Source organism: Ochotona princeps, chromosome 21, assembly GCF_030435755.1.
Source record: "Ochotona princeps isolate mOchPri1 chromosome 21, mOchPri1.hap1, whole genome shotgun sequence".
NCBI classification, from domain to species: Eukaryota; Metazoa; Chordata; class Mammalia; order Lagomorpha; family Ochotonidae; genus Ochotona; species Ochotona princeps.
Genome location: NC_080852.1, coordinates 11,004,140 through 11,031,940, shown reverse-complemented (window position 1 = coordinate 11,031,940; position 27,801 = coordinate 11,004,140). Strand labels below are relative to the sequence as shown.

The 27,801-nt window shown below is 43.1% G+C and overlaps 1 protein-coding gene across 3 annotated transcripts in view; it reads right to left on the bottom strand.

Moving 5' to 3' along the window:
- Nucleotides 1–5,299: 5,299 nt before the first annotated feature.
- The window catches only part of EOGT (EGF domain specific O-linked N-acetylglucosamine transferase), a 32,421-nt gene continuing 9,919 nt past the window's right edge, over nucleotides 5,300–27,801 (bottom strand). For 2 of the 3 annotated variants that reach the window (XM_058678737.1, XM_004581602.3), the window contains 11 exons: nucleotides 27,079–27,183; nucleotides 24,793–24,899; nucleotides 20,872–20,975; nucleotides 17,539–17,631; nucleotides 16,883–16,954; nucleotides 16,665–16,751; nucleotides 14,935–15,003; nucleotides 12,131–12,192; nucleotides 9,601–9,720; nucleotides 8,078–8,180; nucleotides 6,033–7,272 (listed from right to left, as the gene is read on the bottom strand). In XM_058678737.1, the coding sequence (XP_058534720.1) occupies nucleotides 7,126–7,272; nucleotides 8,078–8,180; nucleotides 9,601–9,720; nucleotides 12,131–12,192; nucleotides 14,935–15,003; nucleotides 16,665–16,751; nucleotides 16,883–16,954; nucleotides 17,539–17,631; nucleotides 20,872–20,975; nucleotides 24,793–24,899; nucleotides 27,079–27,183 (1,069 nt within the window). In that variant the 3' untranslated portion in view covers nucleotides 6,033–7,125. Of the gene's footprint in view, nucleotides 5,500–6,032; nucleotides 7,273–8,077; nucleotides 8,181–9,600; nucleotides 9,721–12,130; nucleotides 12,193–14,934; nucleotides 15,004–16,664; nucleotides 16,752–16,882; nucleotides 16,955–17,538; nucleotides 17,632–20,871; nucleotides 20,976–24,792; nucleotides 24,900–27,078; nucleotides 27,184–27,801 lie in introns of those variants that run through there. The other variant, XR_009247353.1, reaches the window with a different exon arrangement.

Here is a 27,801-nt window from a genome sequence, read left to right as displayed (position 1 = left end):
CTGCCACCTATCATGACTTGGTAAGCCCATTGGATTTCTCCTAAGACTTCAAATGCTGGCATTGGCTGACATCATTACAGAAGAACTTCAACGGAGCTCAAGTCCCAGGGGTCAACACAGGTATTTTCCACACGCTAATTTCAGTTTTTAGGAGAAAGTCAAGAACAGACCTCAACAGAGTAAGTCTCACACCTGCCACTGTGTCTCACCACTGGATACGACGCTGTCCTATAAGAATCACCTTGTCAGGACCCTTGGGAGGCTGCCTGGCTGCTGCGTGTTGTTTAGTTCTACCAGGAAAGGAGACCTGTACGTGACAGACCTCAAAGTGCTCACACTGTAATGGAAGAATAAAGGGGCAGGTGTTGTAGTGCGGTGAGTTAAGCCTCCACTTTGGACACCCACATGCTATACTAGAGTGCTGGTTCGAGTACAAGCTACTTCACTTCTGATCCAGCATCACTACTAGTGTGCCTGGGAAGGCAGCTAATGATCACCCACTGCCACCCGTTTGGGAAACCTAGCGGTGTTCCCAACTCCTGGATCTGATGTGTTCCAAACCTGGTTGCTGTCAATTGGAGAGTAAACCAACGGATAAAATCTCTCTCTCTGGCTCTTTTTTTTTTCTGACACTGTCTTTCAAACAGAAAGAAGAAGACATCTTTCCCAACTGTTGGGACTTCTCACAGGTTTACAAGGGAAGTCCTAACAGAAGGGTACCTTTTTCTAGGTACCATTATATATATTACATATATAATATAAAGCAGAGTTGCAGAGAAAGAGAGATCGTCTACCTACCAGGGATAGAACCTAGGAACTCCATCCATGTCTCACACATGGATGGCAGGGGCTCAAGCACTTGGGCCATCTTCTGATTTTCAGGTACGTTAGCAGGGAGCTGGATGACAAGTGGAGTAGGTGGGACTCGAACTTGAGCTCATATGAGATGTTTGTATCTCAGGCGTGGCTTAACCACTGCACAACATCAGTCCCTGGATGTGACTTTCATTCCCTTGTCCTTCAGACTTACTGTTTGTGCCAAGTTGACATCCACCATAAAACTCTTTGCCCTGTTATTTGAACTGCAGAAACAGGACAATCCAAGGGTGTGTCATCTGGGGAAAGGCACACATGATGGAATTACACAGCGATTTGTTTGCATAGAGGTGTCGAGAGGCCAAAGCCAACTTCCATCTCAGAATGCGGCTAGGGCCCTCGCAGGTGCTCCATCGTCCCACCACACGTGTGATGGCACAGAGAAGCACAGGTGGCAGCAGCCATGCAAACTGGGGGAGGAAATTCCACAAACACTTCTAAAAACATCTCATGTAAATTCTCTCCCTGGATGCTGATGAATATCAAACGGTGCTTTTGAAACATGTGACACAAAGACATTTTCCTAGAGGATTTACATTTTTCTTTGAATGTGAAATCGCTCTTCCCATGAATCGGGGCTGTTTTCTGTCTGTCGTGGGTCTGCAGGGCTCCAGCAGGATGTGTGCTTATTTCTTTAGTTACTGTATCTTCCTCTGCATCCTGCCTTCTCTTTAGCTGGCTTTCAAATGTTAATCCTGGCCTTTGCCTGTCTGGACTTGGGTCTGTTCAATAAGTCCCCTGTACTTGTCTCATTTCACTCTGTCACCTCTTTTATTTACATTTCTGTTCACCTGCTCTTCAGGTTTCCCTCCGAGACCTGCCACCCTCACCTCTAACTGCATCTCCTACTTGCTGATCCCTCATCCAATTGCTTCATATCAAATTGGCCTGATTTCCTTGGCACCTTTATTTAACCCTGTGCCCGGCTTAGATTTCCACCCAAGACAGTAGACACATCAGCTGAATCGTGTCTCTGCAATTTATTTTCCAGATTTATCTGGAAACCACAATTACTTTTTACCTATGCCTGTCCTGATGGAATGACCTTAACTGGAGAGGCAACAAGGGATGGATATAGTTGGATGACAATTCAACTTGAAATAAGATGACCTAGGACCAAGTCCCTCAACATCAGTGAGCCTCCACATCTGTGCCCTGGGCAGGGAGGGAGGGAGGGCAGTAATGCCTGCAGCCTTGGCATTGTGTATTAGTGAGGTGCTTGCAGATGAAAAGAAAGAGGCAACCCAATGAATAACCTGAATGTATAAAGAGCCTCCTAGATAACTGTGATAACATGCAGATAACTGCAATAACACGCAGGTTATTTAATTGTATCTCACACAAGAGGAACCCCAGTAGCTCAGATCTGGTGCTGTGTATTGGAGGCTTGGGCATTCTCTTTATATCACACATGTAGATATCCCCAGCAGAAAGGGGTCTGGATGGGTCATTTATTTATCTTTTTACCTTGCAGTCTCCTGATTGGATGGACTCAGCTCTTAACACTTGATCAAATCATTTGTAACCAGGTAGCACAATTGATTGAACCCAACAGGTAAGGTGTGAAGACCAGAAAAACTGAAGAGCCTGCCTGGTTACCCAGGAGCAAGCTGTGGCATGGCAAATGCTTCCAGCCTTCCTGGAGGCAGATTTTTGCAGCATCAGTGTTTGTGCCTCTTGAGATAAAGATTCCATGGTGAAGTGAATTTGAATACAGCCCACATGCACCAGGGCCCCTCAACAGTGCCTTGAAGGCAGCTACTAGGTCCCATCAGGCCCCCCACTCTCCTGACCTCTCTCCCTAGGCTGAAAAAAAAAAGTGCCCTTACCTTGCCTTTTGACTGTTCTAAAATGAACTCACTGGATTGAGGCAGTGGTTCAGCTTAACCTTACAAGATTCCAATCGTGAACTCATGCAGTTACTTGCTTCTCCAGTAGACCTAATGGCCAGTATTGAGAGATTTTGTTTAAGGGAATTCCCAAATCAGAACAGAAAGTAATACCCACCTACATGTATTCCTCAGTCTTGCTCGTCATAAAAATTATTTCTTGCTGACCTATCGAAGGCAGTCCACCGGTACCACCTACCAACCAGGAATGTGGATAGGAGCTGAACAGGCATCTCTTAGCACCAACTTCAGTCTGTAAGAACCTTCACCTCTAATCCTTCAGCAAATCAGAGAAGTGACTTGCTCTTTGCTTTGCAAATACATACTTTCATCTGCCACCATGACATCAGTGACTGGCTTTCTGCACGTTGGGGAGTGGACTCAGTTTCAAGCATTCTCTCATATCTCCTCCAGCTAGTTCAGGGGTTTGCAACACATGTTACGTCTTCCTGCTTAGAGATTCACAACACACATTCATACATGGACCGTGCTGGGAAGCTATGCAGTAACAACTCAATTTCACTGGAGACAAAATTTTCCAAGAAACCTGCCTTTTTATAGAGTTTTATTGACACCTAGTGGAAGGTACTTGGACAAACGCTTGCTTAGCCCTCACCAACTGTCACCTGTCATCAGCTTACTCCATGTCCCCATTGACCAGCAATTCCTAATCCTTATACATCACAATCAACCAGGACATTTAATAAAATACAGTCAGCTGCACTATACCTCACACCAAAGTCTGATTCACCTGATCTGAGATTTAAATGTTCCCCAGGAACTTGACCTTTAAGTAACACTAGTTCTGTATATCACAGGATAATAAGAGCATTTACATTCTACATACTATATACCTGGCACTACACCATTGTGATTTTATCTTCTTAGTCTTAAATCAACCCTATCAAATACATATTATCACCTGATTCATGAGTCATAAAAGTGAAGCCACACGATATGAAGCCACAGGCCCCTGATCCCCAGCTTAGGAGCTGCAAGGCTGAGAACTCAGAACGCTCTGACATCTCCACCCATGGTGTCTTGGATGGGTAGCAGTCAACACACTGTGGCGGGGGGTGGGGGGGAACACATGCCATGAAGGAACTCCAAGGTATCTTTCAGCATAAGGTTTCCCCAACCTATGGCTGAGACTGTGAATAGGCAAAGCTACAAAACACTCTGGGAACTGAACTAGGTCACAGGGATGTATACTCTCTGTGGTAACCCTTGTGTATCTAGGCAAAACTACATCCCGTAATGCACGCTCTGCAATTCCTAGGCTTCTAGCCTTCAAGGATGCCTCTGCTTACAGTTTGCTTCCACTCAAAGCAAATGGTAATAGCCACTATACATATGATAATGTACACGGCTAAAATAAGAAACTAACTCCCAAAAGGAACTGAAGAGCTCATGTTCCTGCCTCAGACCCTACCTAGAAGTCAAATTCTCCCCTCATCACCAACCAGAAAGTCAGTGCGAACTCATACTCTTGAACAGCTTCTGTTTCCAGCAGCCATCTTCACCGGGCAAGCCCCTGTCCAGAACACGGCCAAGGATTTGGATATTGGCTGCAGCTTGGGAATTACACCCTTAAATCAGAAAACTGTCCATACCAATTTTCCCTCATTGCCTCAACTCAGGAATGAAAAACTCCATCACTTAAAAAAGCAAGGCCTTCTGGCATTCAGGTGCCTGGAACTGACAGATTCTTAACTCGGGTTCGTCTCACAGCGGACAAATGGAAAACATGACTGCCACCTTGTGGTCAGCTGCAAATGGTCAACCAAGCCCAGGGCTGGCACAGCCAGAATGGAGTCAGCCATGAGCAAGTGCCCTCACTCACCTGCTTTGCTTTGGTTTCAGTTTTTGCCAAGAATGGCTCTAGCATCTTTCAGTGCACCCCAGGAAACTAAAAGAAAGGAAATGTACTCACATGTCTGGCAACAAACAGTTCCTTGGTTAGGGGGAGGCTAAACACTGCGGTAAATACAACTGAGCTGATTTAAGCGCTTCTATGTCCCTAGTTCAGAAAGTATTTCCCAGTTTCTCTTTGCTGATTATGAATCAAAGAATAGTTGGTCACTGTAACAAAGGGCCAGTTTCAGGCCTTTCTCCCTTCCTTCTTCCTCTTCTTCATGTCCAGTGAACAAAGCTCCGTGACTTTCAGTAAGTTCCGGAAACCTCTCTACTGTTTAAACAACAGCAATGATGAGTTTTCCCGTTTTTAATGGACTGTGGAGGAAAGAAAATCATCCAGCAACCAGCAGCAGAGAGACCTGACAAGGCTGCGGGGCCTAAAACAAGCTCAGTTGCTGACCCTTCCTCAATGTTTCCACACTGGGAAGGGCCACCTAGTCGCTGCAGAAAGTCCCTCAAAACGGAAAAATCAAGTCAACCGCAGCTCTAACGTCCAGGTGATGGGAAGCAGGGAGAATGCGCCACACTGAAGAACACTCTGGCCCTGAGATGGGTGCTGCCCACTCCCTTGGGTCCCCCGACAGAGCAGGTTGGAGCTGCAGATGGATCGTACCCAAGCTCTGGGCCATCAAGGCACGCAGCCCAAGGGACTTGCCCGACATCACACACCTCCCCGGGTGGCCTCCATTCAATGACTGACAAGGATAGCTCTTGCCTCATGTTGGGGGTCTCCCTGAAGACCATCCCAGCTGTCTCACCCCCCGACAGACTCCACATGCTGCTGCACCGCTGCTCAGCTTCTTGCAACTGAATGGATCTGAACAAAGGACATTAAGTTTGGACAGGGTAACTTTGTTCACGTCCATTCAATGGCTCTCGTCTCATGAGAATCCAAGGACAAGAGCACCCAGCCCTTCTATCACGTCCAACTCCCCTCCTAGTCTTCTACATCTTGATCACTACAGCTGTACTGACTTTCTAGCTGCTTCCCCCACACACACCAAGTAGGCTCCCTGCCTCAGGACCTTTGCACCTGCTAAATTTTAAGATCCAAATCAAAGTTACTGCTACAGTGATTCACTCTTTTCTTTACAGATAATTTAATAAATATTCCTGAATTCTAGAAAACTGTTCACAATCCTTTAAAAAGTAGTGCTCAGCAAGCAAATATCAAGGTCAGATAAAAATATGTTGCTTTGCAGGTCTCGAATTGTATATTCTTTTTTTTTTTTTTTTAAGAAATCCACTCTGTAAGTGGAAGGGAAAAAGCTCCTTTTTGCACTAATGTAACTTGCTAACCTGCTCCCTACTTTAAAAAGTAGAAACATCTCATCTCTAAATTAGCCTGTTCAAGTCTTATTATAATATAAACCTCGCATTTTGGCAGAAAAATCATCCATGACTCATCCTATTCAAAGAACAACAGGACAACAATCCAGACACCTTTTCTCATCACTGGCACTTTTTTGTGGCTTTTCATTTAGATTGGATAATTCACCTTTCCTTTCTGGGGGGAGGGGTCTAGTTTTTCTTTAAAAAGGGAAAATTCTCCGCATGTGACTAACCTCAAGTTTGTAAAAATAAAAAGGCTGACATACTTACACACTCTTCGAGGTAGGTGCACACACACAGGTATGTGCTGTCGTAAACACTGGCACAGTGGAGACCACTATTCATTTAGAAATTCAGCATGAATGCTCTCCACAGCTGAGGGAATCCAGAGAAAACAGCTACAAGGAACACACATCAATGCTACAGAAATCTGAACTTCTTTATAGCAATTGTTGTATTTTGGAGAAACATGATTTGAATATGAAATATGTGGATGATCGATGACTTTAGGAACATAATAGATTTAAGTTTTTGAAGCAAATATCCTCGAGCTAACACTCATGTGTTACATAGCCCTTTATGGCACAGTGCCGGGAGCCCCAGCTGTGTGTGTGTAGGTGTGTTTAGGTGTGTGTAGGTGTGTCGTCCATGTCTGCTTCTTCTACCACAAATAGTGTTTTGAACATATTAGAGCAACTTAAAACAGCAGTAGTGAACTTACCTAAATAAAACAGAAACAAGTTGGAACACTCCAGCGTTATGATCACATAACATTTTGACAAAAACATTTACAACTTCTAAAGCTGAAAAACTTGAAAACTTTGGCATCCCTAAGAAGAAAGTTCAATCCCATCAGTGAGACTGCCCCTACATTTTGAATTACAGAAGAAAAGTGTTCAGTGCAAAAACCTGATTGCAATTGTTACACAACGACACAAACATTCTATAAAATACTTACAAACTCTAAAACATGTGACAATACCCTGCAGGTGTGTTTTGGTATATAAAAAAAAAGTCCTCTGGGGCTGGAAATAACAGACTGGTTGACCGATTTCATCATCAGTGTGGGTGCTGAATGTTCAAACACTGTGTGTTTTGCAACCAGACTCATTTACAGCTCATCTCGTTTCTTCTTGAATGGCCATTTTGGGTGTTGCAATATGTGGTCTGCAGCCTGAAGGACGAGGGACATAAATTCTTCCACATCGAAAGAATAGTTGGTGAACTTTGGGTGCTCCCCCAGAGTGGGGTGGTGGCCCTGTAAAGCAAACCAAAACACAAACACCCAGGTCACTGAGCCATGCTTTTCCCTAGAAAGTGACCAACGCAACTGTTCTCACATATGCTCTACATCAGAAGTAGGCACATTATTTCTTTAACGGGTCATTGTGAGCTCTGCTGACCACATGATCTTGGTCATGGTCACTCCCCATTGGCCTGAAAATGCCCAGCGGTCCCAGATAACACATCGAGTAAGTATGAAGGTTGCCAATACAACTTTATTCACAAAGACAGGTGGCATGGGGGCTGCGTTTGCCACACAGCCTGTAGTTTGCTAATTCCAACTACATGTTATCTAACAGATTTCTCCATGCCTAAATTTCATGTCTTACCAATATTAAAGAAATAAGTGATTCATTTTCTCCCATTTGCAAGTACGAAACACCACAACTCACACAATTCCAGAGAATACTTCATCTTGGGACTGAAGGCCAGCAGTGGTGTTTCCTCATTCATAAGCAGACTTCTTATCGAGATGGGGAACATCTGGCCCACAGGCTCTACTGGGCTCAAGAAATCATCTGGTCTGGCCTTGCCAAGGCCACCAATGATGGGACTCAAAATTCAATGAATCTATAGCAGGTTAAGTTTTTTTTTCCCCCATTTATTTGATTTTGTTTTATGACACAGTTTTGCTGGTTAAGTTTTAAGTTGATACATTTTGATGGCCCCTGAATGATGTTATCCATATCAAATGGCCCTGAGAAGCAAGCAGGTTTCCCACCCGGAGGCTAAGCCTACTTTAAAAATGAAACAAAGTGAACACAGTGTTTGAACTTTACCTTGTCTTGAGGAAAGACTTTGTTCTGCCTTCGCCAAGTGAGGTAGTGCACCCCTCTTAGCCTGGCCAAGTCCAAGTAACAGCGTTCATCTTCACAGTTGTACCTAAGGACACGAGAGGATTGAGTCCAGGGATTTCACCTCATCAACAATTCTCAAGGAGAAAAGAAACGTGCCCCCCCACCCCAACATGTTCTTGCAAAAGGTTTTAAAGCAATAAATATGTATGAGAAAAACCTTTCAAAAACATTCTCAAAACTAAATTACCCTAAGTTGTTTTTTGGGGTTTGTTTTTTTTTTTTGTTTTTTTTGTTTTTTTTTTGGCTTGTTTGTGTGTTTTTTTTGAAAGACACAGAAAGGCAACGAACTTGATACTGTCTCTTGATACTGCTGTCTCTGCACCCATGGAAGTAGACCTCCAGGTCATAAAGCCAGCTGGTGAAGGCAAACTGAAATCAGGTTTAGTGGAGGCCAGGGTCTCAGCTTTGCAGGTTACATTTTTCATGTTCTCTTCCCCTCTTTCTTCTATATATCCTTCTCCCTCTCTGGGAGAAATTAGATGAGTCAGAATTCACAATTTGGTGGCTATTTCTCATCCAAAACATTCTATAAACATTCCAAAAATGCTTTGGAGAAGAGCAGGAATTGTCACTCTGCAGTTACCCTCCTGTTGGGACACCCAGATCTGGCATCAGAGTTCCTGAATTTGAGTTCTGTGTCTGTTTCCTGCTAATGAAAACCTGGGAGACAGCAGCACCTGGGTTCCTGTGAACATGTGGGAAACCCGGACAGTCTCAGGCTTCGACCTGGCCACCCCTGGCTGTTGCAGGTATTTGAGAAGTGAGTGAGCAGATAGAAAAGCGCGCGCTCTCTCTCTCTCTCTTTCTTTCTCTCTCTGTGTGGTGGGGTGGGGTGTGGGGGAGGTGAGGGCAGGTATGTTTTTCATCACTCTGTGTCAAACAAACAAATATATTAAACTTTAAAAAGTGTGTTAGACAGCTTTGGATATTCATGAATCCCCCCCCTCCAAATAGTCTATTTAAATATTGAGTCAAGTCATTTTTAAACAAAACCACTGCCTCACATTAGTCAGTCAGGTCAAGATAGTCACTTTTGGTATGTCAAGAACTAAAGATGAATGCTAGAATCAGGAACGCTGGGAGGGAAAACCCTGTCTCATAACCAATGTATACAGTGAGCAAATCAGTTACCCCGAGGGCCTGAGGCTTCCCGGAAAGTGTTGCACCTTGCTTAAAACATGTAGCTTCCCTTTTTGAGGGTAGGAGATTCAAGTCAGGACACTCCAGACTCAAACCTCCACGTCACTCTGGGTAGGGCATGGCTGGCTCACGAAGCACAACAGCAGGCTACAAGCTACACTTCCATCTTTGAGTCTGTTTTTCTTCCCGTGTGCCTATAGGACGTGGCTTCTCTGTAATGCTGAATGTCTTTGTATGGTCACAATGAAAGTCTCAGGGAGCCCAAGCCATGGCTGCTGGGGTGTCAAATAGTCACAAATACTCACAGTTCAAACACAGCAGCCCAGTCTGGAAGGAAAAGCAAATGGGTAAGACCAGCTCCGTGCATGCCAATAAATATGTCTGTGTTGTGTGTGATCCGTAGTTGATCCAGAAAGCCGAGTTCTCTGTGAACAAGCAGAGTGAGATGAGAGATGAGAAGAGTACTGGGGTAGGCAGGCCACGATTCACAGCAATGCTCATCATGCACTATTTTTTCATCAAACCATGTTCTGCCTGTACCCTTCTTTTTGTCCATTTCAAGCATGCTCTAGTCATTTCTTAAGAAGTTGGCACTTTTCTAAGTAATCGCATATATCTTTTTTAGATTTCAGTACGCTTTATTTATAAAAGAAAACTTTTATTGCTTCTTAAAGGGAAAACCAGTAACACATGACATCAACAAATTGCAGCTGTAGATGTAATCAACCCAAAAAGTGTCACTGACAACCAGGTAGACAAAATTTTAGGACAAGGCCCTGAGCCTAGGAAAAAGGGGATATTAGCAAGTTGGAAGACATGTGATGACACATGTGGACAAACTAAAACTGCTTCCTAAAAGGGAGCAGGGGAGGATGTCCCCTTAGGTGGCCTGAGTGTTTCTATGCCTTCTGAGCCCAACTAAAATGAAATGACCTCAGATCCCACCAGGGTACCTCCTTGCCTTTATAATAGTTTAGCCTCAATTTTTCACACATTAGAAGTATGTAAGCCAAGTTCAGAAAATCTGTGGAAAATGGAAAACTGTTCATTTTGATTCAAAAATATTTTGAAATTCAAACAGTTTTTCTTTCACAATATGCATTTCCCATGATCTCCATGTTCATGTTCATGTGTTTTGGGAACAGCATGTAGACATAGATCTTAAGTTTTCTCCCCACTAAAATAAATAATTAAGTTATCCATGATTTTTTTTAGGATGTTAGGAGGAGTCTTTACTGCGTTATCCATGATTTTTTAGTGCCTTCATACAACTGTTCTTTAACTTAAAGACACTGATAGCTACCCAAACCCTGAACCAAAATTCTGACCCAAAAATGATTGCTGAAAATGAGGGCAAAAGGAAATTCTGGATTAAGGACAATGCTCTGAATAAACAAAAATGAAACAAAATTCCCAGTCCCACTTTACCCAAAGTAAACAAAAATAAATGATGAAGAATACTGGGGACCTGAGACGGAAAGGCGGATCTCTCCTATGAACAACAAAAACCCGCCCCAGGAAAAGGAAGACAACGGCCTTCCGTGTGTGTCTCATACCAGGAACCTGTGCCTCAGTTTCCCCAGGAATATGAATGAGGCCAAGGGAAGGCTGACTGCTCACCTAGGTGAACACAGCCTGGAGCTGCCAGGTGCAGGAAGTGCCTGGGGAGCAGCTCCCACAAGCCCCCGCACTAGATAACCTATGGCTGACTGCACAGCAGGAACTGACCATCCCCCTTGCTCTCTCATGCACCTGCATACAGATCCTACACAGTCAAGACCATAGCCCCAGATGTACCACCCCCCCCAGTTCTCCCACCAGGGCCTGTCTTGGCTCACACCTTCCTTCAAGTAGCAATGTGGGCAGTCACCACAGCATAATGTACCAGGTCAAACAGGAAGAGCTTTCTCACCTCAGAGGACTGCTAAAAAGTGGCAGATTAAAATGCAACAAGTATAATAGTCTCAGTACAGAGTGGCTGTTCTCACAGCTGCTAATTATCTGCATTTCGTGTCTGAGGACCTCAAGACACACTCCACGGTTCGATTCCTTCGGTGAAGCCCTGTGACCACAGCTACACTGCATAAATGCACTCCTGCACATGAAGGTGGTGCCATGCTCCCCGGTGATGTTCTTGGTCGTAAGTGTATCTCTGAGTATGTTAGCAACTCATACACAGCATGTGTGTAGCCACAGGAAGAAACTTCCTATCATGGATCTGAGCAACATGATGGTTGACTGGCCTTGGGTGAGGAGTGGAAACAAAGGTTTTCTCTTTTCCTTTTGATCTTTTCCATACTGGGTGACTTTTCCAATTGGGAACGTCTGGGGATTACACAGTAAGGTCAACAGACTTTACCTAGATGGTAAGCTACAAACTCAATCTATCTTATAAGCATTTTCATTTTGTACTTTTCAAAAAAATGGAACTACTTTACAAGGCTTGTTAGAATCCCTTCTAGTCCTATGATCCTTAAATTTTTCCCAGAGAGGTCACTGTAGACCACAAACTGCGACCTAGGGGTAGGCAGGGCAAACCGGGCCTGTGATGCTTTCTTAAATTCAGAACCACTTGTTAACTTGTAAAAACTCTGGAATTTCCATTGAAAATATGGACAAGTGAGAGAGTGCCACATCAGGGCCCAGAAAGGTAAGAAGTAAGCGCCCCTAAGGCCCAGGCCTCCACTGGTCCGCTCTGTCCACAGGCGACATCTAGTTCTCCCTGCCTGGCCTGCAAGTACCAAGAGCGCTCATTTTAAAAATTGCTTTCCATCCCTGAAACACTTGTCTCTGCAGAGACAACAGCATCTCTCCACAATGCCATATCATACTCACTTGTACTTATAATCAACAATCTGGACATCAAACATAGACACTGTTTTCAGTGCATTAACAAGCTAGGGAAAAAAACAAACAAAAAAAGCATTTAGAATTTCTTCTCCTTCCCTTCTGATACAGGTCCTAAAACATGCATGTAAAACAGGCATTATTCTTTAAGTCTATTTTTTTTTTTGTCCCTATCTGAATTCAAAGACAGGCTTTATTCCTTGAATGTGGGAATTTCTGTTCCTGAAACGTCACTGCCCCAGTTTCTTAGAACTTCTTAGAAACAGGTGCAGAATATCCTGGGAGGCCAGTGCTTAGCACAGTGGCACACTAAGAGTAAAAAAAAAAACTGTCATTATTCCTTTAACTTTCAACTTGTTTCAACTGAGCACACTCCAGACAAGAGAGAAGGGTCTTTCTGTTCATTCTGACAAACCACCAGCATTTTGGACCTCATGACCTGAAAAACATTTTCAGTACTTCTACAGAGAACAACCATGATTGTACAGAGAACAACCGTAATATTACTTGGTTGTCAAGTAATGTTAATCCCTGGGAGAAAAACAGCCCTTTCAGGTGTCTTTGGCCTGGGGTATGGTGCTGAACCATCATCCACTCCCACCTTTGGGTAACACCGTGTGGGCAGCCTGCTCACCTGGACCTGAAAGCATCCTGCCTGTTGTGGGTAGCACACACCAGCCCTATTCCTTTCTCCTCAGTCCTAGGCTGCATCCTGATGGGTGAGAGGAGAGGTGAATTCCACCTTGCCTGCAGCCTCACAGGCAGAGCACCCTGACTCTCACCCCTGGGTCACTCTCTTCACTACTGGGTGGCCTTGGGCAGGTGCTTCAATCTGTAAGCCTTAGTCTGGAACAGAAAATATCAATCAAATACCAACACTGTGGGTTTTCTGGAAGGGCGGGTCCTATGCAAGGGGAATGCATAGTGATATGCTAGGTACATCGTTAGCACTTAGTACATGTAGTCTATCCCAGTATAGACTATTGCTCCATTGTTGATAGTTGCTGCTTCCCAACTATCTACTCCAGTACACAGCATTATTCACTATACAGCTTCCACATGCACAAATTCATTCAAGTGCAGAGTGGGGAAAAAAGTCTGTAGTGAATACGTACAGAATTTGTGCTCCCAATATTATTAATACGTATGACAACTATTTACACAGTGTTTACACTGTATTTGGCATTATTGGTCACCTAGAGATGACTAAAAGTAAAGGGGGAAATGTGTAGGTTATGTGTAAATGCTATGCTGTGTGATACAAAGGACATGAGCACCCAGGGATTGTGGTTTCCATGGGGTCTCTTGGAACCAACTGCCCATGGAAGCTGAGAGACAACTCAGGTTTTAGTTTTGGTCTCTCGAACACATGCACACTGCTCATCACTCCCAGCCAAGCTGCCTTCAACCCAACCCCCAATTTGTGCCATGTGTGCATGTCCTCCGTGATACACACGGATCTCAGGAAGATATGCCTACCACTCAACTGTGACCAGTCCAGTAGACATCCAAAGCAACCTTTGTTAATATTTCACCCATCAAAACTTGTCTCCACCTTCCCTCTTACTACGTTTTTTGTTTTGTTTTCCATTTTAATTCCACTTAACAGCTCCAGCTAAAAGTCCAGGAATCACACTTGGTTCTCAGTACCTGGTGGCCCAGTTGCTGTGGGCATTTGGGGAGCAAACCAGCAGAAGAGGGACCCGCCTCTACCTTTCAAATAAGTTTTTTTAAAGTTTTAAATCCAGCACTTCACAGTGGCTTCTCCTGACACTGGAATAAAAGCCAGTCATCCCCAGGATCCCTGGGGCTCAGAGGACCCACAACCTCCTGAAGCATGTCCCCCCTCTTAGAGTTTCTGAGACATCACCTTCACCTCTCTGTAGATGTACAAGTCACACTAGCCTTCTCGTTTCTAGAACATCCAAAGCTCAATCCACATGAGGCTTTTCCTCTCTGCCTAGGCAGCTATTTCCTTTGGCTAGATTGTTCTCTGACATCTATTCAATCAGAATCTACCCAGACAATGGGCTCACTGTCTCCCACTTCCATCCACACCGCCCACCCCCACCGAAGGAGAAACATCCACATAAAAGGAATCCAGAGTCCCAGAATCGGTGTGCTCCTCTTCACTCTGTTGCTTCCTTTGCAGAAGTCATCACTCCCTCAATTCCCCTGACTAGCTTCCTTTCCATGCAGGAAGGGACCTTCCCTGTCTTGACCTCCAGGGCCAAGAATATGGCCTGGCATGTAGCAGATGCTCAATGTTACCTTCAAGTCATGATGTGGCAGGTAGGGGTGTTGCTTGGGCATCTCCTGGAGGTTGACCACAACTTAGGGGTTGTTACCATTAAAAATGACTTAAGATGCCAAAGATTGGGACAGTTTCTAAAGATACACAGTAACCTGAGAGCATGGAGACTCCTCTGACTCGATCACAGTCCTGCTACATGCCACCAACCATCTCCCAGGAGTCTTGCACTGTCATGGTAAGTTTGCCTGGAGGGCAAATGTTCAGCCAATTATTGTAGTTGAAACAAGACTCAGATTCTGCCAAGTTCCATGCTGAGTTAATGTAGATGAATACTTATAATAAGGCAGGGAGGGTTCAGTGACTTCTACTAGCAATTCATATTCAAAAAAGGCAGATCACGCAAGCCATCAAATTTTTCTAAAAACTGACAGTTTCCATTAAACATTCTAATATGGTGAGAAAAAAAATAACCAAGTATATTAGTTATAGGTTGGTAAATTCAACATGGTGATGTCAAAAACACACATCAAAAACTGACCTCATTTTGGTTTAGTATTTTCCGATATTCTGTGCTCCGTGCAAGGATGGTGACTCGGATTTTCCCATCCTATCATCAAAATGAAAAGATAAAATAAGGCTGCATCTGCTGGACACAGAAATGAACATCTGAACTTAAAAGCTGCCTTGCACCCAGAGATGGAACTCAAGGAAGTTACATTTATGGAACAATCATTTTAAATCTTGTCTCTGTTGCCTCCAAGTATACAAATGCAACCACTTAAAAAGAAAATGTAGTATACTCTCACAGTAGGATATTTGGCCATAAGAAAGAATGAAAGTTTGTCATTTGTAGTAGCAAGATGGAAATGGGGGCAAATTACGTGAAGTGTAACAAATCTGGCATAGAAAGACAAATACTCTATATTCTAACTCAGATGTAAAAATACTGATCTCCTTCACATAGAGGATAGAGTGGTGGTTACTAGAGACTAGGGAGAGCAGGGAGAAAGAGAGGACAGAGGAAATTGGTTAATAGGTACAAAAATATATAGGATGATTGTGTGCTTTTTAAAAACATATTTTATATTTGTTAGAAAAGCAGAGTGACAGAGAAAGGGAGAAACAGCGAGATCTTCCATCTGTTGGTTCGCTCTATAGATGGCTATTGAAGCCACAGCGGGGCTACACCAAAGCCAGGAGTTAGCAACTTTGGGTCTCCCATGTGAGTGGCAGGGGTCCAAGCAGTGAAGCCATCTTCTCCTGCTTTCCCATGGCTCAAAAGTGGAGTAGTCAGGACTCAAAGCAGTACTCCAATATGGGAAGCCAGTATCATAACTGGAAACTTAATCAGTTGTGCCACATACAATACCAGCCCTGCAATAATTTAAACCCTATGTTCTACAGTACAGCACAGTCCTTAGGGCTAACAATGCATATTACATTTCAAAGTACTAGAAGCGAGAGTTTTGAATGCTCCCACCACAAAGAAACAAATGTTTGATGCTAATAACTGATTTTAGTATTATATGTTGCATACATGGATCAAAATATCACACTGCATCCCATACACGTCTGTAAGCATTATGTGTCAACTGAGAATAAAAGTAAACATATGTAGGCATTTAGCCAAGCAGTTAGGACACCAGTTAGGACTTCATTGTCATTCACGGAAGTACTTGGGTTTGATTTCAGGTTCTGGCTGACTCCAGCTTCCAGCTAAAGCACATCCCAGGAGGCAGTGGGGGTAGTTTGAACTGCGTCCCAGTCACCCACATGGGAAGGTTAGGCCCAGTTCTCAGCAGCGATTACAGGCATTTGGGGAGTGACCCAATGGATGGAAGCACTCTCCCCTCCCACCACCTCCATCCCTGCTTTCCAGTCAAATAAGTAAATATGATCTTAAAAAAATATCTAAAAATCAGTGCATCCATTTTAGCCATGGAAGATTAAAAAAAAGTATTCATTGCATGTTTCGATAAGGTGGTTGGGAGGGTGGATTTCTCAGTAGTAGTTGTGTAGGTTAGATGGGATTCAGAAGGTGGTGGTGAGATATGGCTAAAGAAATGGCAAAAGAAAAGAAGAAAAAAAGCTGATGCTGCACTATCCCTTCATAGGTTGCTGACACCTGTCTTCAAATGATTTTGGGTGAGAAAACATTCATGTAGAAAACAAGGCCTCTTGGTCATCATTTTCTTCTGCAAAGGCAGTACTGACTTTGCATGTGGGATGGAAGATCTAGCACCTCTGAACCCAGAATGCACTCGTTACCTTGGGTCCCTCCTGTGTGATGTTCAGTCTGTGCAGGATGTGCTGGGAAAACGCCCTGAACAATCCAGTACTGTGACAGCCGGAGATCTGCAATAAAAACCCCCATTCCCATTACAGCAAATACTGTTGCGTGGTGATTCCGCATGCTCTTGGGTACTGTACAAATATTATCTTCAAATCTATCAAGAATAAAATCTATAAATGCAATACACGCTTACCAGAGGGGTATTGTAGAACAGCCCATACCTCATCCGCGGCAGTAAGGAGAACACAGCTTCCTTAAAACACACCTGAGTGAAAGGATTAGGAAAGAGAATTGGCATCCTCCACACTAAAACAGCACTCATGATTGTGCTAAATAGGTCTTAAAGCATCTCTATTAACACAGTAATTCTAATTCAAAAGAGTGAGACCTGCATTTGGGGGAAATTTTTTTTTAAAAAAATCTTTAAAAGATGCATGGCTAATAATGATGAGCAGGCAGATGAAGCCTTAACCAGCATTCCACAAAAGTGCCATTTTCCAGCTGTGCTAATGGCCTGTGAAAAGCAGCAAAAGCACCAGGACCCTGCTACCCACGTGGGAGGCCAGGATGGAGTTCCAGGGTCCTGACCTTGGCCCAGTCCAGTCTTGGTCAGTGTAGCCACTGGAGAGTAAACCAGCAACAGAAGATATCTCTCTGTCACTCTGCCTTTCAAGTAAATAAAGTAAATCTCTTTTTTAAATTAAATAACAAGAAGTATTCTACTCACTACAACAACTAGGATGTCAGAAAACAGTGGTAACAGCTGACATATCCATATCAAACAGTAACTTTAGACTGAGTCATCTGTACATGACAGGTGTTACAACTGAGATGTAAAATTGTTGGTACCCTTCTGGAGTCGTAAGTTTTCAGAGGTATGACGTCATAATCAGTAAATGCTTTCCACGTGTCAGAGAACAGGTCCCCATAGCCGTAAGTGCTCTAAGGATGGAACCAAAAGCAGTTAGGACAATCACAGGACAAAATATAGTTTTCCAAAGTTGCAACAATAAACCTGAGAGTGTTAAAAACTAGAGATTCTACCAAGTTCACAAAAACTCCATCAGAAAAAAAAAAAAGATCTTCATCTTTGGCCTGAGCAAATGCCCAAATTCATGAGAGAGCGTCACAATTACACTCTTAAATCTATATTAATACTATTTTATTTTTACACTATATTGCTGTCTTTGAAACTGTTTTATGGGGTTTTTTATGTGAGCCTTCTATCCAAGTCACAGACTTATACAACCTATTCATATGCCATCATTTAAACACACTCTCATATACTCAGTCAATGAAAACCATCACTTGCTTTGTAAAGGAATTTCAGAGCAAGAAGCAGCTTTCAAGGTTTTAACAATAAATCTAACTCTACGAACCGTTCTCCCCACTGGCTGATGGATCACATAAGACAATTTCCATTAACATTAATTATAAAAGCTGTAATAGCAGTAATAGCATCCTGCACATTTGCTATGTTTTAGGTGCTGTTCTAAGAATCTGACATTATTGATTCATCAAGCCATACCTCAACCTAAAGAGCCAGGGAACAGAATCATCTTTCTTACAGGTGAGGAAATTGGGACACACATGTAAGCAACTCGCCCCCATTGCAGAGTTGGTGAGTTCAAGAGCTGGAATCAACAAACCAGGGCTGTAATTCCAGACCTCATGCTCATAAACACGGCCTAACAGTTATGTCTCAGTGGGAGCTATTTCTTTCTAGTATCTTATCCACATGCCTTTCTTTTTTCATAGCAGAAGTTAATCAGCAGCTACCCCAGCTAGAAGGAGAGGATGATTAATTTTTAAATGGTATGACTTAGGTTGAAAAATTCAGCCAATAAAAATATGAGTACATGTTGTAGAATTACATTCAAGGCCTAGGTGTACATTATGTTCCCTTCTTTTTATCTCTACTGCATGCTTTCTCAGAGATATTACGTGGCACATGATAGCCATTTGAAAGTTGACAAGAACTGTCAGATGCAGTGATTAAAAACAAATTCTTCCTATGGCATTCCTCCAGCACCACTCTAAGCAAGGCCTTATCATCATCTAAAAGGAAACATCCCATTCCAGCTCAGTAATAAATAAATGGTAACTAGAAGAACTGATTCTAGACAGTTACTTGCATTAAAACAATTCAGATAAAATATCTTTGGAAGGAAATATTAACAATGAAGTATAGTAAGCCTGACTGATCTCAGGGAAACCATGGATCATTAAATAATAACTTCCTCCAGAAGCTTCATACCCTCATTCCTCAGGTCCAGATTTTCTGTGTTAGTGCATTAGTGTTCCTAAAGTTACACTGATGAATATTCAGATGCTCTTCAAGATGACATAAAATCTCCCCTCTTATGTCTCAAGGTTGAACATGCATACAGTCTAAGATTAAAAATTCTGGGAGCAGGAATCTGTCCAATGGGAATGCTGGGATGAGTGTGTGAAAACAGAGATACAGTCAGCCCACAACATCCTCTGAGTCTACATCCAAGGATTCAACCAACCCTGGAACAGAGCTACCAAAGGAGGAAAAGCATCTGTACTCAATAAACCTACAGCCACTTTCATGGAAGTTACATCCTGTTGAGTATTATAAGAAACCTAGAGATAATTTAAAATATGCAGGAAAATATGCACAGGTGATACGCAAAGACCACACCATATCATCTAAGTGCCCTGAGCATCTGTGGATTTGGGTACCCTGATTGTGGAAAGAAAGCCTTGGAAACTCATCCCCTACAGACACCAAGGGACAACTGCATAAGCAGAAGGTGGTTTTTGAAGCATTTCAATGAATTGGGAACAAATGAAATGGAATATACCTCATAACCCTATAAAAATGAAAACCCCAGGACCACTGTGATGCAGCGGATTCAGCTGCTGCCCGCTATGAGTGCTGGCTCAAAGTCCAGCTGCTCTACTTCCCATCCAGCTCTATGGATGTGCTTGGGAAAGCAGCCTGAGATGGCCCAAGCACTTCTGCTCCCGCCACCCACACAGGAGACCAGGATGGAGGTCCTATCTCCCGGCTTTGCCCTGGCCCAGTCCCAGCCATTGCAATCATTTGGGAATTGAACTAGTAGATGCAAGATCTCTCTCCCTGTTCTCTCTGTCACTCTGCCTTTCAAATCAATTAACATTTAATTTAAAAAAATAAATAAAAGGAAAATCCTCAGTATATTCACTCAAAAAGTGGCTTGTGATAGATGAAGGTAACAATGGAAGGCAGTCCATTTTCTATAAGGAGATATATGCATATGTATACATATTTACAGACACACACACAGATACATCCTGTTACACATTCTTATATGAATTTTGTATAAGAACATATTTACTAGGCCTGGCCCAGTAGCCTAGCGGCTAAAGCCCTCGCCTTGCATGGACCAGGATCCCATATGGGCGTCAGTTACTATCTGGGTGTTCCCGCTTCCTATCCAGCTCCCTTCCTGTAGCCTGGGAAAGCAGCTGAGGACAGCTCAAAACCTTGGGACCCTGCACCTGCCTGGGAGACCTGGAAGAATCTCCGGACTCCTAGCTTCAGATGGGCTCAGCTCTAGCCATTGTGGTCACTTAGGGAATGAACCAGTGGATAAAGATCCTCCTCTCTGTCTTTCCTCCTCTCTGTATCTCTAAACTTTCCAAAAACAAAAATTTAAAAAAGGAAAACATTTACTTATTAAGACAAAAAGAAACTTGCAGGGACTCGTAGAGGCTAAATGCCGCTATCCTTAATGGAAAATGAAATGGAGAAAAGGAATTTAAAAAAATATATTGATGCAATTCTGTGTTGTTTTAACTCATTATAAGCAGATATTATCTTCACAATTAAAAAATAATAGTAATAGGGCAGATGCAGCAGTCAGTCTACCAGTTTGAATGACCACATCCCAGTCCGGAGTTCTCGGGTTCAACAGCCAGCTCTGGCTCCTGACTCAGCTTCTCGCTAACGCAGACCCTGAGAGGAGCAGTGACAGCCCATGTAACTGGGGTCCTGTCATCCATCAACGTACGCCTCAGCCACAGCTGTCCCGCCTGCAAAGGTGTGAGTATGTGTGCAGGGTGTGTGTGAAGATGTGGGTGGTTCAAGAACTCGGCAGCCTGAGATGGGTAGCCCACACTGACGGAGCCACGCAGAAAGACTGCTAATGCGGCCAGCATGCTCTGACTTACAGTGTCCCACATGACGATGTACACGTCGGTACTGAAGGAGTTATTGACGTGCTGGGTGAGATAGAGGTTGAGGAAGTCACAGAAGTGGTGATACATATTGACTCCTAGTTTGGAGAAAAAGAAGGAAATCGATGTCATTGATTCCAAAGTCCATCTGATTAAACAATTTTTATTCTGTGCCCTCCATCTACAATTTGATTGACTTTACTTTTAGTTAAATAGATGAAGCAAAAAGAAATTATTTTTGACCCAAACATGAAATGACCCATAGTCAGGTGGCCTATAATTTACAGATGGATAAAATTCAAGAATTTGCTTTAAAATGGATGATTCAGAAATCAGGAATGCATTTTCTTATACATGCTAAGCAACACATGATTAACTAACCAGGGAAAAAGCACAGTTATACTCATTATATATATAATGCTCAAAATGTGGTAGAACTATGGGACTACAACTATGAGTCATTACTTCCTTTGATTGTTTATTCTTAGAAATCTATCAAGCAACACCTGCTTATCACAAAAAAATTTGCAATAAGGCTGATGATTAATTAAATTTTCATTCTTATTTTCTTTTCTCCCCTATTTAATTACTACTTGGGAAAACATAGAGTATTTTAAGAAGTTAATAAAAACATGGAATTCAAGGTGTCTATTTTGGTGCAAACAAAGGTATTTTAATATTGAACATGTCTTTTTATTTTTAACATTATTTTATTTGGGAGGCAGAGAGACAAGAGCACTCACCCACTAGTTTGCTCCCCACAAAGTCACGGTGGGGCTACAGTAGCAGGGTAAGGCCAAAGGCAGGGCTGAGAACTCAATCCAGATCTAACCTATGGATGGCAGGCACCAATTACTTGAGCCACCACTACTATCTCCCAAGTTTGGCATTAAGAAGAAGCTAGAAGTTACTCATGGCATAGTGGAGTAACCCTCTTGTGGCGTAAGCATCCCATAAGGGGCACCGGTTCAAGCTCCACTTCCAGTCCAGCTCCCTGCTAATGTGCCAGGGAAAGCATCAGAGGATGGCCCCGCTCCTTGGGCTGCTATGTATGGGAGACCCCATGGAAGCTCCTGGCTACCAGCTCCTTACTCTGGATAAGCCCAGTTCTGGCCATTGAGGTCATTTTGGGAGTGAACCAGCAAATGGAAGATCTCTCTCTCTCTCAGTCTCTCCTTCTCTCTCTGTAACTGCCTTTCAAATAATAATAACATAAATCTTAAAAAGAAAAAGAAGAAGCAAGAGTCAGGCGCAGAGCTGGCCAGGGAACCCAGCCACGCTGATTTGCTGATCTTGCCCAGTACTGTCACTGTGGAGCTAAACGCCAATGCCTCAGCCTGGTAGGCATGATCAATGTTTAGAATGGCTCATTTTTTCACCCAGAGAAATCCTGGCAAAGAACATACTTTCAACTTCACTAGAAAAGTTAAATTCTATTAGACTCCATCCCTTTCCCCCAGGTTAGCCTTCCGGTACATGCTAGCTCTCACCGGTAACATTTAGAAAGTTCCTAACATTTATGGGAGAGAGCAACCTGCACAAAATAGTGCTTGCTGCTACAAGGATTTATAAACGGGGGAGAAAGCGGGCTCAGTGCTGCAGAAACAAGCCCCCTGATGCGGCCTGTTCCGCCGAGTGTGCGTTCTCCCCAACTCACAGTTAATATGAAAGAAAACTGGATGACAGTGAAAGCTGGAAGGGAAAAGGAGGATTGTGAACACAGCGAGGAAATGGCACAGGCTTCTCCATTACCTGTGATTCCCTCTCCACGTACACCGTGGCTAAAGATCTGCAAGAACGGCACAGCTCAGATGCAGCTCCTCTTTTACAGGCTATTTGCTTTGCCCTTTTTTAATTTGCATATTTTACAAATGAGTCAGAACGTTGAATGTAGCATGCTTACTTGCTCTTATGTCAAACACCTGAACGTGTCTGATTTCTGAATCTAACACTTTGTAAAATAAGAATTATGATTTCAGAAGGCCGAGCACATTAAAATGGGCATCAATAAATTACAGTAATACTGAAATACTCATGACAGGGGGCTCACTGTATTTCACCTTAAAGCCAACCTCTCATGAATTTTGATATGACACAGCATAGAAATCTCCATCGCTCATTATGAGAGAGCTACTACACCATGATCTGTGTTTCTCCTCTGAGGAGCAACTAGTTCACACAGAGCTATGCTTGCAAGCTGACACAATTAGGCTATGGGGAAGGAATGGGACAATAATTTCAATTTCAATTTTTTTCAAGAATTTACTACGGTGGTAATTTCTGGAAGAATTTAAGTTCACTGTCATCATGAGACTACTAGAGGGCTGGTAGGATGGAGAGACGTTATGGGGACTTTTTTTTCCCCTCACCCACATTACAATAAAGTTGGTAGAAAATAAAATTAAAAGATAAGTTTATGCGAAAATATTGAAGTTAAGAGACATTCCAAAAATTTATGCAAATGGATATTATTTTTAAAAACTATACATTTCAAACTTCTGGGGACGAAAACAAACTTTTAAGTCCATTTTCCCATGAATGTTCTGAAATACCCTTGTAGATACAGTTTTTAATTTTAAAAAAATTAATTAGGATCTGGCACATTAGCCTAGTGGCTAAAATCCTCACTTTGCATGTGCCAGGATCCCATATGGGTGTCGGTTAGTACTCCAGCTGCTTCACTTCCCATCCAGCTCCCTGCCTGTGGCCTGGGAAAGCAGTCGAGGACGGCCCAAAGCCTTGGAACCCTGCCCCCATGTGGGAAGCCCAGAAGAAGCTACTGGCTCCTGGCTTTGGATTAGCTCAGCTCTGGCCATTGCGGACACTTGGGAAGTGAACCAGCAGATGGAAGATCTTTCTCTCTGTCTCTCCTTCTCTCTGTGGATCTGACTTTCCAATGAAAATAAATAAATCTTTCAAAAATTAAATATCTCAAATGATTAGAGAAAGCAAATGAAGTCAACACAGTTATAAAAGGTATACATTTGCTGCCTTCTCTCATTTTTTCTGGTTTTGATTGTTTTGACATAAATGTGAAGGATTCTGCTAAAATACCAAAGATAGGGAGCCTGTACTCTGGAAATTAAAAGGCCAGCTATGAGCCTTGTGCCCCAGAAGAGAGTGCCTGGCTCCCTCGCTGGCTTCGAGTCCTGACTCCAGCTTCCTGTGGATGCAGACCCCGGGATACAGCAGACTAAGGTTCAAGTAATTGTGTCTCTGCCATCCATGTACAAGACCTGGATTGAGTTCCCAGCTCCCAGATCCTACATTGCCCAGGGTCAGGTGCTGCTGGAACTTGGGGAACAGCCAGCAGACTAACATGCTCTTGCTCTCTCTCTCTAAAGCAAATAAATAATTTAGTAAATTAAATAAGCACTCATAGCATAAAATGAAAAGTCAAAACATTCATCTACTTCCTCAAGGAAGAAACAAAAGGCAAGTTTAAGGGCTGATGCTGTGGCTTTAGCAGTTAAATACTGTTGCCTGCTATACTGTCATCTCATACGGTTGTTGGTCCATGTCCCCATATTCTGCTCCACTTCCAATCCAGCATCCTCCTAATGGCCTGGGGAAAGAAAGCAGTGAGGATGTTTCCACAGAACTTTCATCCGTGGCGTACACAGATGAAGGCCAGGCCTGCTTCATCCTGGCCCAGTGCGGGCTGTTGCTGCCACCTGGGGGCGGGGGATGAACCAGCAGATGGAAGATCTCTGTGTGTATGTGTGTGTACGTATGTTTGTGTGTACACATCTCCCTCTCTGTAACTGACTTGTGAAATAAATAAATAACTGCTTAAAAAACAAAAAGCAAGTCCACTGTCACACTATATTAAAAATTTATAGAATTTTACTACGTATATGTGTATCAAAGAAAAAAGAGACCTCATAATATATAAATAACAAATTAACTTCTTACCTGCATCTAATTTCATGAAATACGCTGGTTTTTCAATAACAATGTCACACTTGGCATCTTCTATAGGTCTGAAGTTGAGCTGAGTATAGCTCTGCAGCTCAGCAAACCTGCAACGAAGAATGAGGCTATGATTTCAAAGTCATTGTCCCAAACTTTCTATTGCAACATTATAATTTAGGATCTGTTCATCAGGCAGATTTTATTTCCTATATACAGAAGCACTTCTACTGAGAAGTATCACTTCTCAAACTCAGTGGCATTTATATAGTTTGATAACAACTTTTAAACAGAACATATTTAAAAACTCAGACTAACACACATATGAATTAGATTAGGAACTTACCACAAAAAGAAGAAATTGATACTTGTATATTGGATTGGCTAAACAATCTACCTGTAGGGTCTGGAGTCTGGACTCAGCAGGTTAAGTCCCCTCCTGAGACAGTCATGTCCCCATACCAGAACCCCTCCCTCCCTCCCCTCCTTCCTTCCTTCCTTCCCTCCCTCCCTCCCTTTTTTTTTCTTTTTAAGATTACTTTAGTCTTTTTTTTTTAAAAAAAAGATTTATTTTTATTGCAAAGTCAGACATATACAGAGAGGAGGAGAGACAGAGAGAAATATTTTCCATCGGATGATCCACTCCCCAAGTGGTCGCAACAGCTGTTGCTGCACCAATCTGAAGCCAGGAGCCAGAAATTTCCTCCAGCTTTCCCACGTGGGTGCAGGGTCCCAAGACTCTGGGCCGTCCTTGACTGCTTTCCCAGGCCACAAGCAGGGAGCAGGATGGGAAGCGGGGCTTCCAGGATTACAACCTGCACCCACATGGGATCCTGGCATGTTTAAGGCAAAGGCTTTAGCCGCTAGGCCACCGTGCTGGGCCCAAATTAATTTAGTCTTATTGGAAAGGCAGATTTACAAAGAGGAAAGACAGAGTGAAAGATCTTCCATCCACTGGCTCACTCCCCAAGTCGCTGCAATGGCCAGAACTGAGCCCATCTGAAGCCAGATCCAGGAATTTTTTCTGGGTCTCCCACATGGGTGCAAGATTCCAAGGCCTTGGGCCTTGTTCAATTGCTTTCCCAAGCCACAAGGAGGGAGCTGGAAGGAAGTGGAGCAGCTGGGATAGGAACCAACGCCCAAGTGGCATCCTGGCCAATATAAAGACAAGGTTTTAGCTACTAGGCTATCGCACTGGGCCCTATGTGCAGATATATTTTTAAATGCGATTCGCTTGAGGTGGTTGTTTACTGGTTAAGATGACCATTGGGATGCCCACATCCTATATCAAGGTGACTGGGTCTGTGTCCTGGCTCTGTTTCTAATTCCAGCTTCCTGCTAATACACACCCTGGGATATATCATGTGCTAACTCAAGTCCTTGAGTCTCTGTCATTCATGTGGGAGATCAAGTCCTGGGCTACCAGCTTCAGTCTGGCTCAGCTCTGGCTATTGTGGTCATTTGGGGAGTGAGCCAGCATATGGAAAATCCTAATGTTTCAAATAAATAAAAATATTAAAACTATAATGTGTTCCTCTAAATATATGTAGGAATTATGAGTTAATAAAAAAATGTCTGAACATCTAGTATATCATACTTTGCAATATTTTTATAAACTTATATTCATAATTTTTAAATTTTAAAATTTATTTTTATTTATTTAAAAGCCAGAGCAATATCTTCTATCCACTGCCTCAGCTGGTGCTGGGGACAGGAGCCGAGCAGAGCAGCAGGGACCCAAGTCGCCATTACCTGTTGCCTCTTGGAATGTACGTTAGCAAGAGGAACTTGTAAGCAAATGTGAGACAAAAAGCCACATACTGTGATATAGTATCCAAAGAAGGGACTTGAGCACTACACCAAACACCTGCTCCCTACAAACGTATTTAATTCAGAAACAACCATGAGATTCACTCTGTCGTCATCACACCTCAGAAACTTATGCAAGTGACACTTTCCACTAGGGATTCCTTACCCAAATCTGCAAGTGCCAAAAATAAAGACAAATACTCCTACCTGCCTTGTGTGTTGAGTACCATTCTCCTAATTCTAAGATGAAACAATGGGCCACAGGAAGGTGGAAATATCTTTTGAAAGTTTTTAAAAATAGGGGAGCCATTGCATGTCCTGGCTGCTCCACTTCTAATCCAGCTCCCTGCTTATGGCCTGGGAAAGCAGCAGAGCATGGCCCAGATCCTTGGGCCCCTACACACATGCAGGAAACTCAGAGGAGTCTCCTGCCTCCTGGCTTCAAATCAGTAGAGACCAATGTTTAAACAGAAATCTTACCAAGACTGTAGAGGGCTTTTGCGCTGACCTTCAGACCTCAACATATGAGTGTTAAGTTTACAGTGTCCTCCAATTTCTCCACTCTGGAAGAAGTCTTCCCTAAATCTGCAGTGGAACCAGAAAACCGGACAGAGATTGGAAAATGTTCATAGCAAATGCGTGGGTTATAACTCTGAGGGATGACCAACTTTGAAAATCAGCATTTCACTGGAATGTAGTTACAGCTACGTGCCTCCAATGTCTCCATCGACAACAGGACACATACGTGGCCCCTCAAAATCATATCATCTGGTGGTACCATGGCCATCTTCAGTTCTTTTTTTTTTTTAAGATTTATTCATTTTTACTGGAAAGTCAGATATACAGAGAGAAGGAGAGACGCACAGGAAGATCTTCCATCCAATGATTCACTCCCCAAGCAGCTGCAATGGCTGGAACTGCACCGATTCAAAGCCATGAGCCAGGAACCTCTTCCGGGTCTCGCACGCGGGTGCAGGGTCCCAAGGCTTTGGGCCGTCCTCAACTGCTTTCCCAGGCCACAAGCAGGGAGCTGGACAGAAGCAGGGCCGCCAAGATTAGAACTGGCGCCCACATGGGATCCCGGTATGTTCAAGGCTAGGACTTCAGCCACTAGGCTACCTTGCCAAGTCCGCCATTTTCAGTCATTAACACATAACCTTATTTGCAAGTAGAAAATATCAAATGTTTGCAAAGTAACACAAG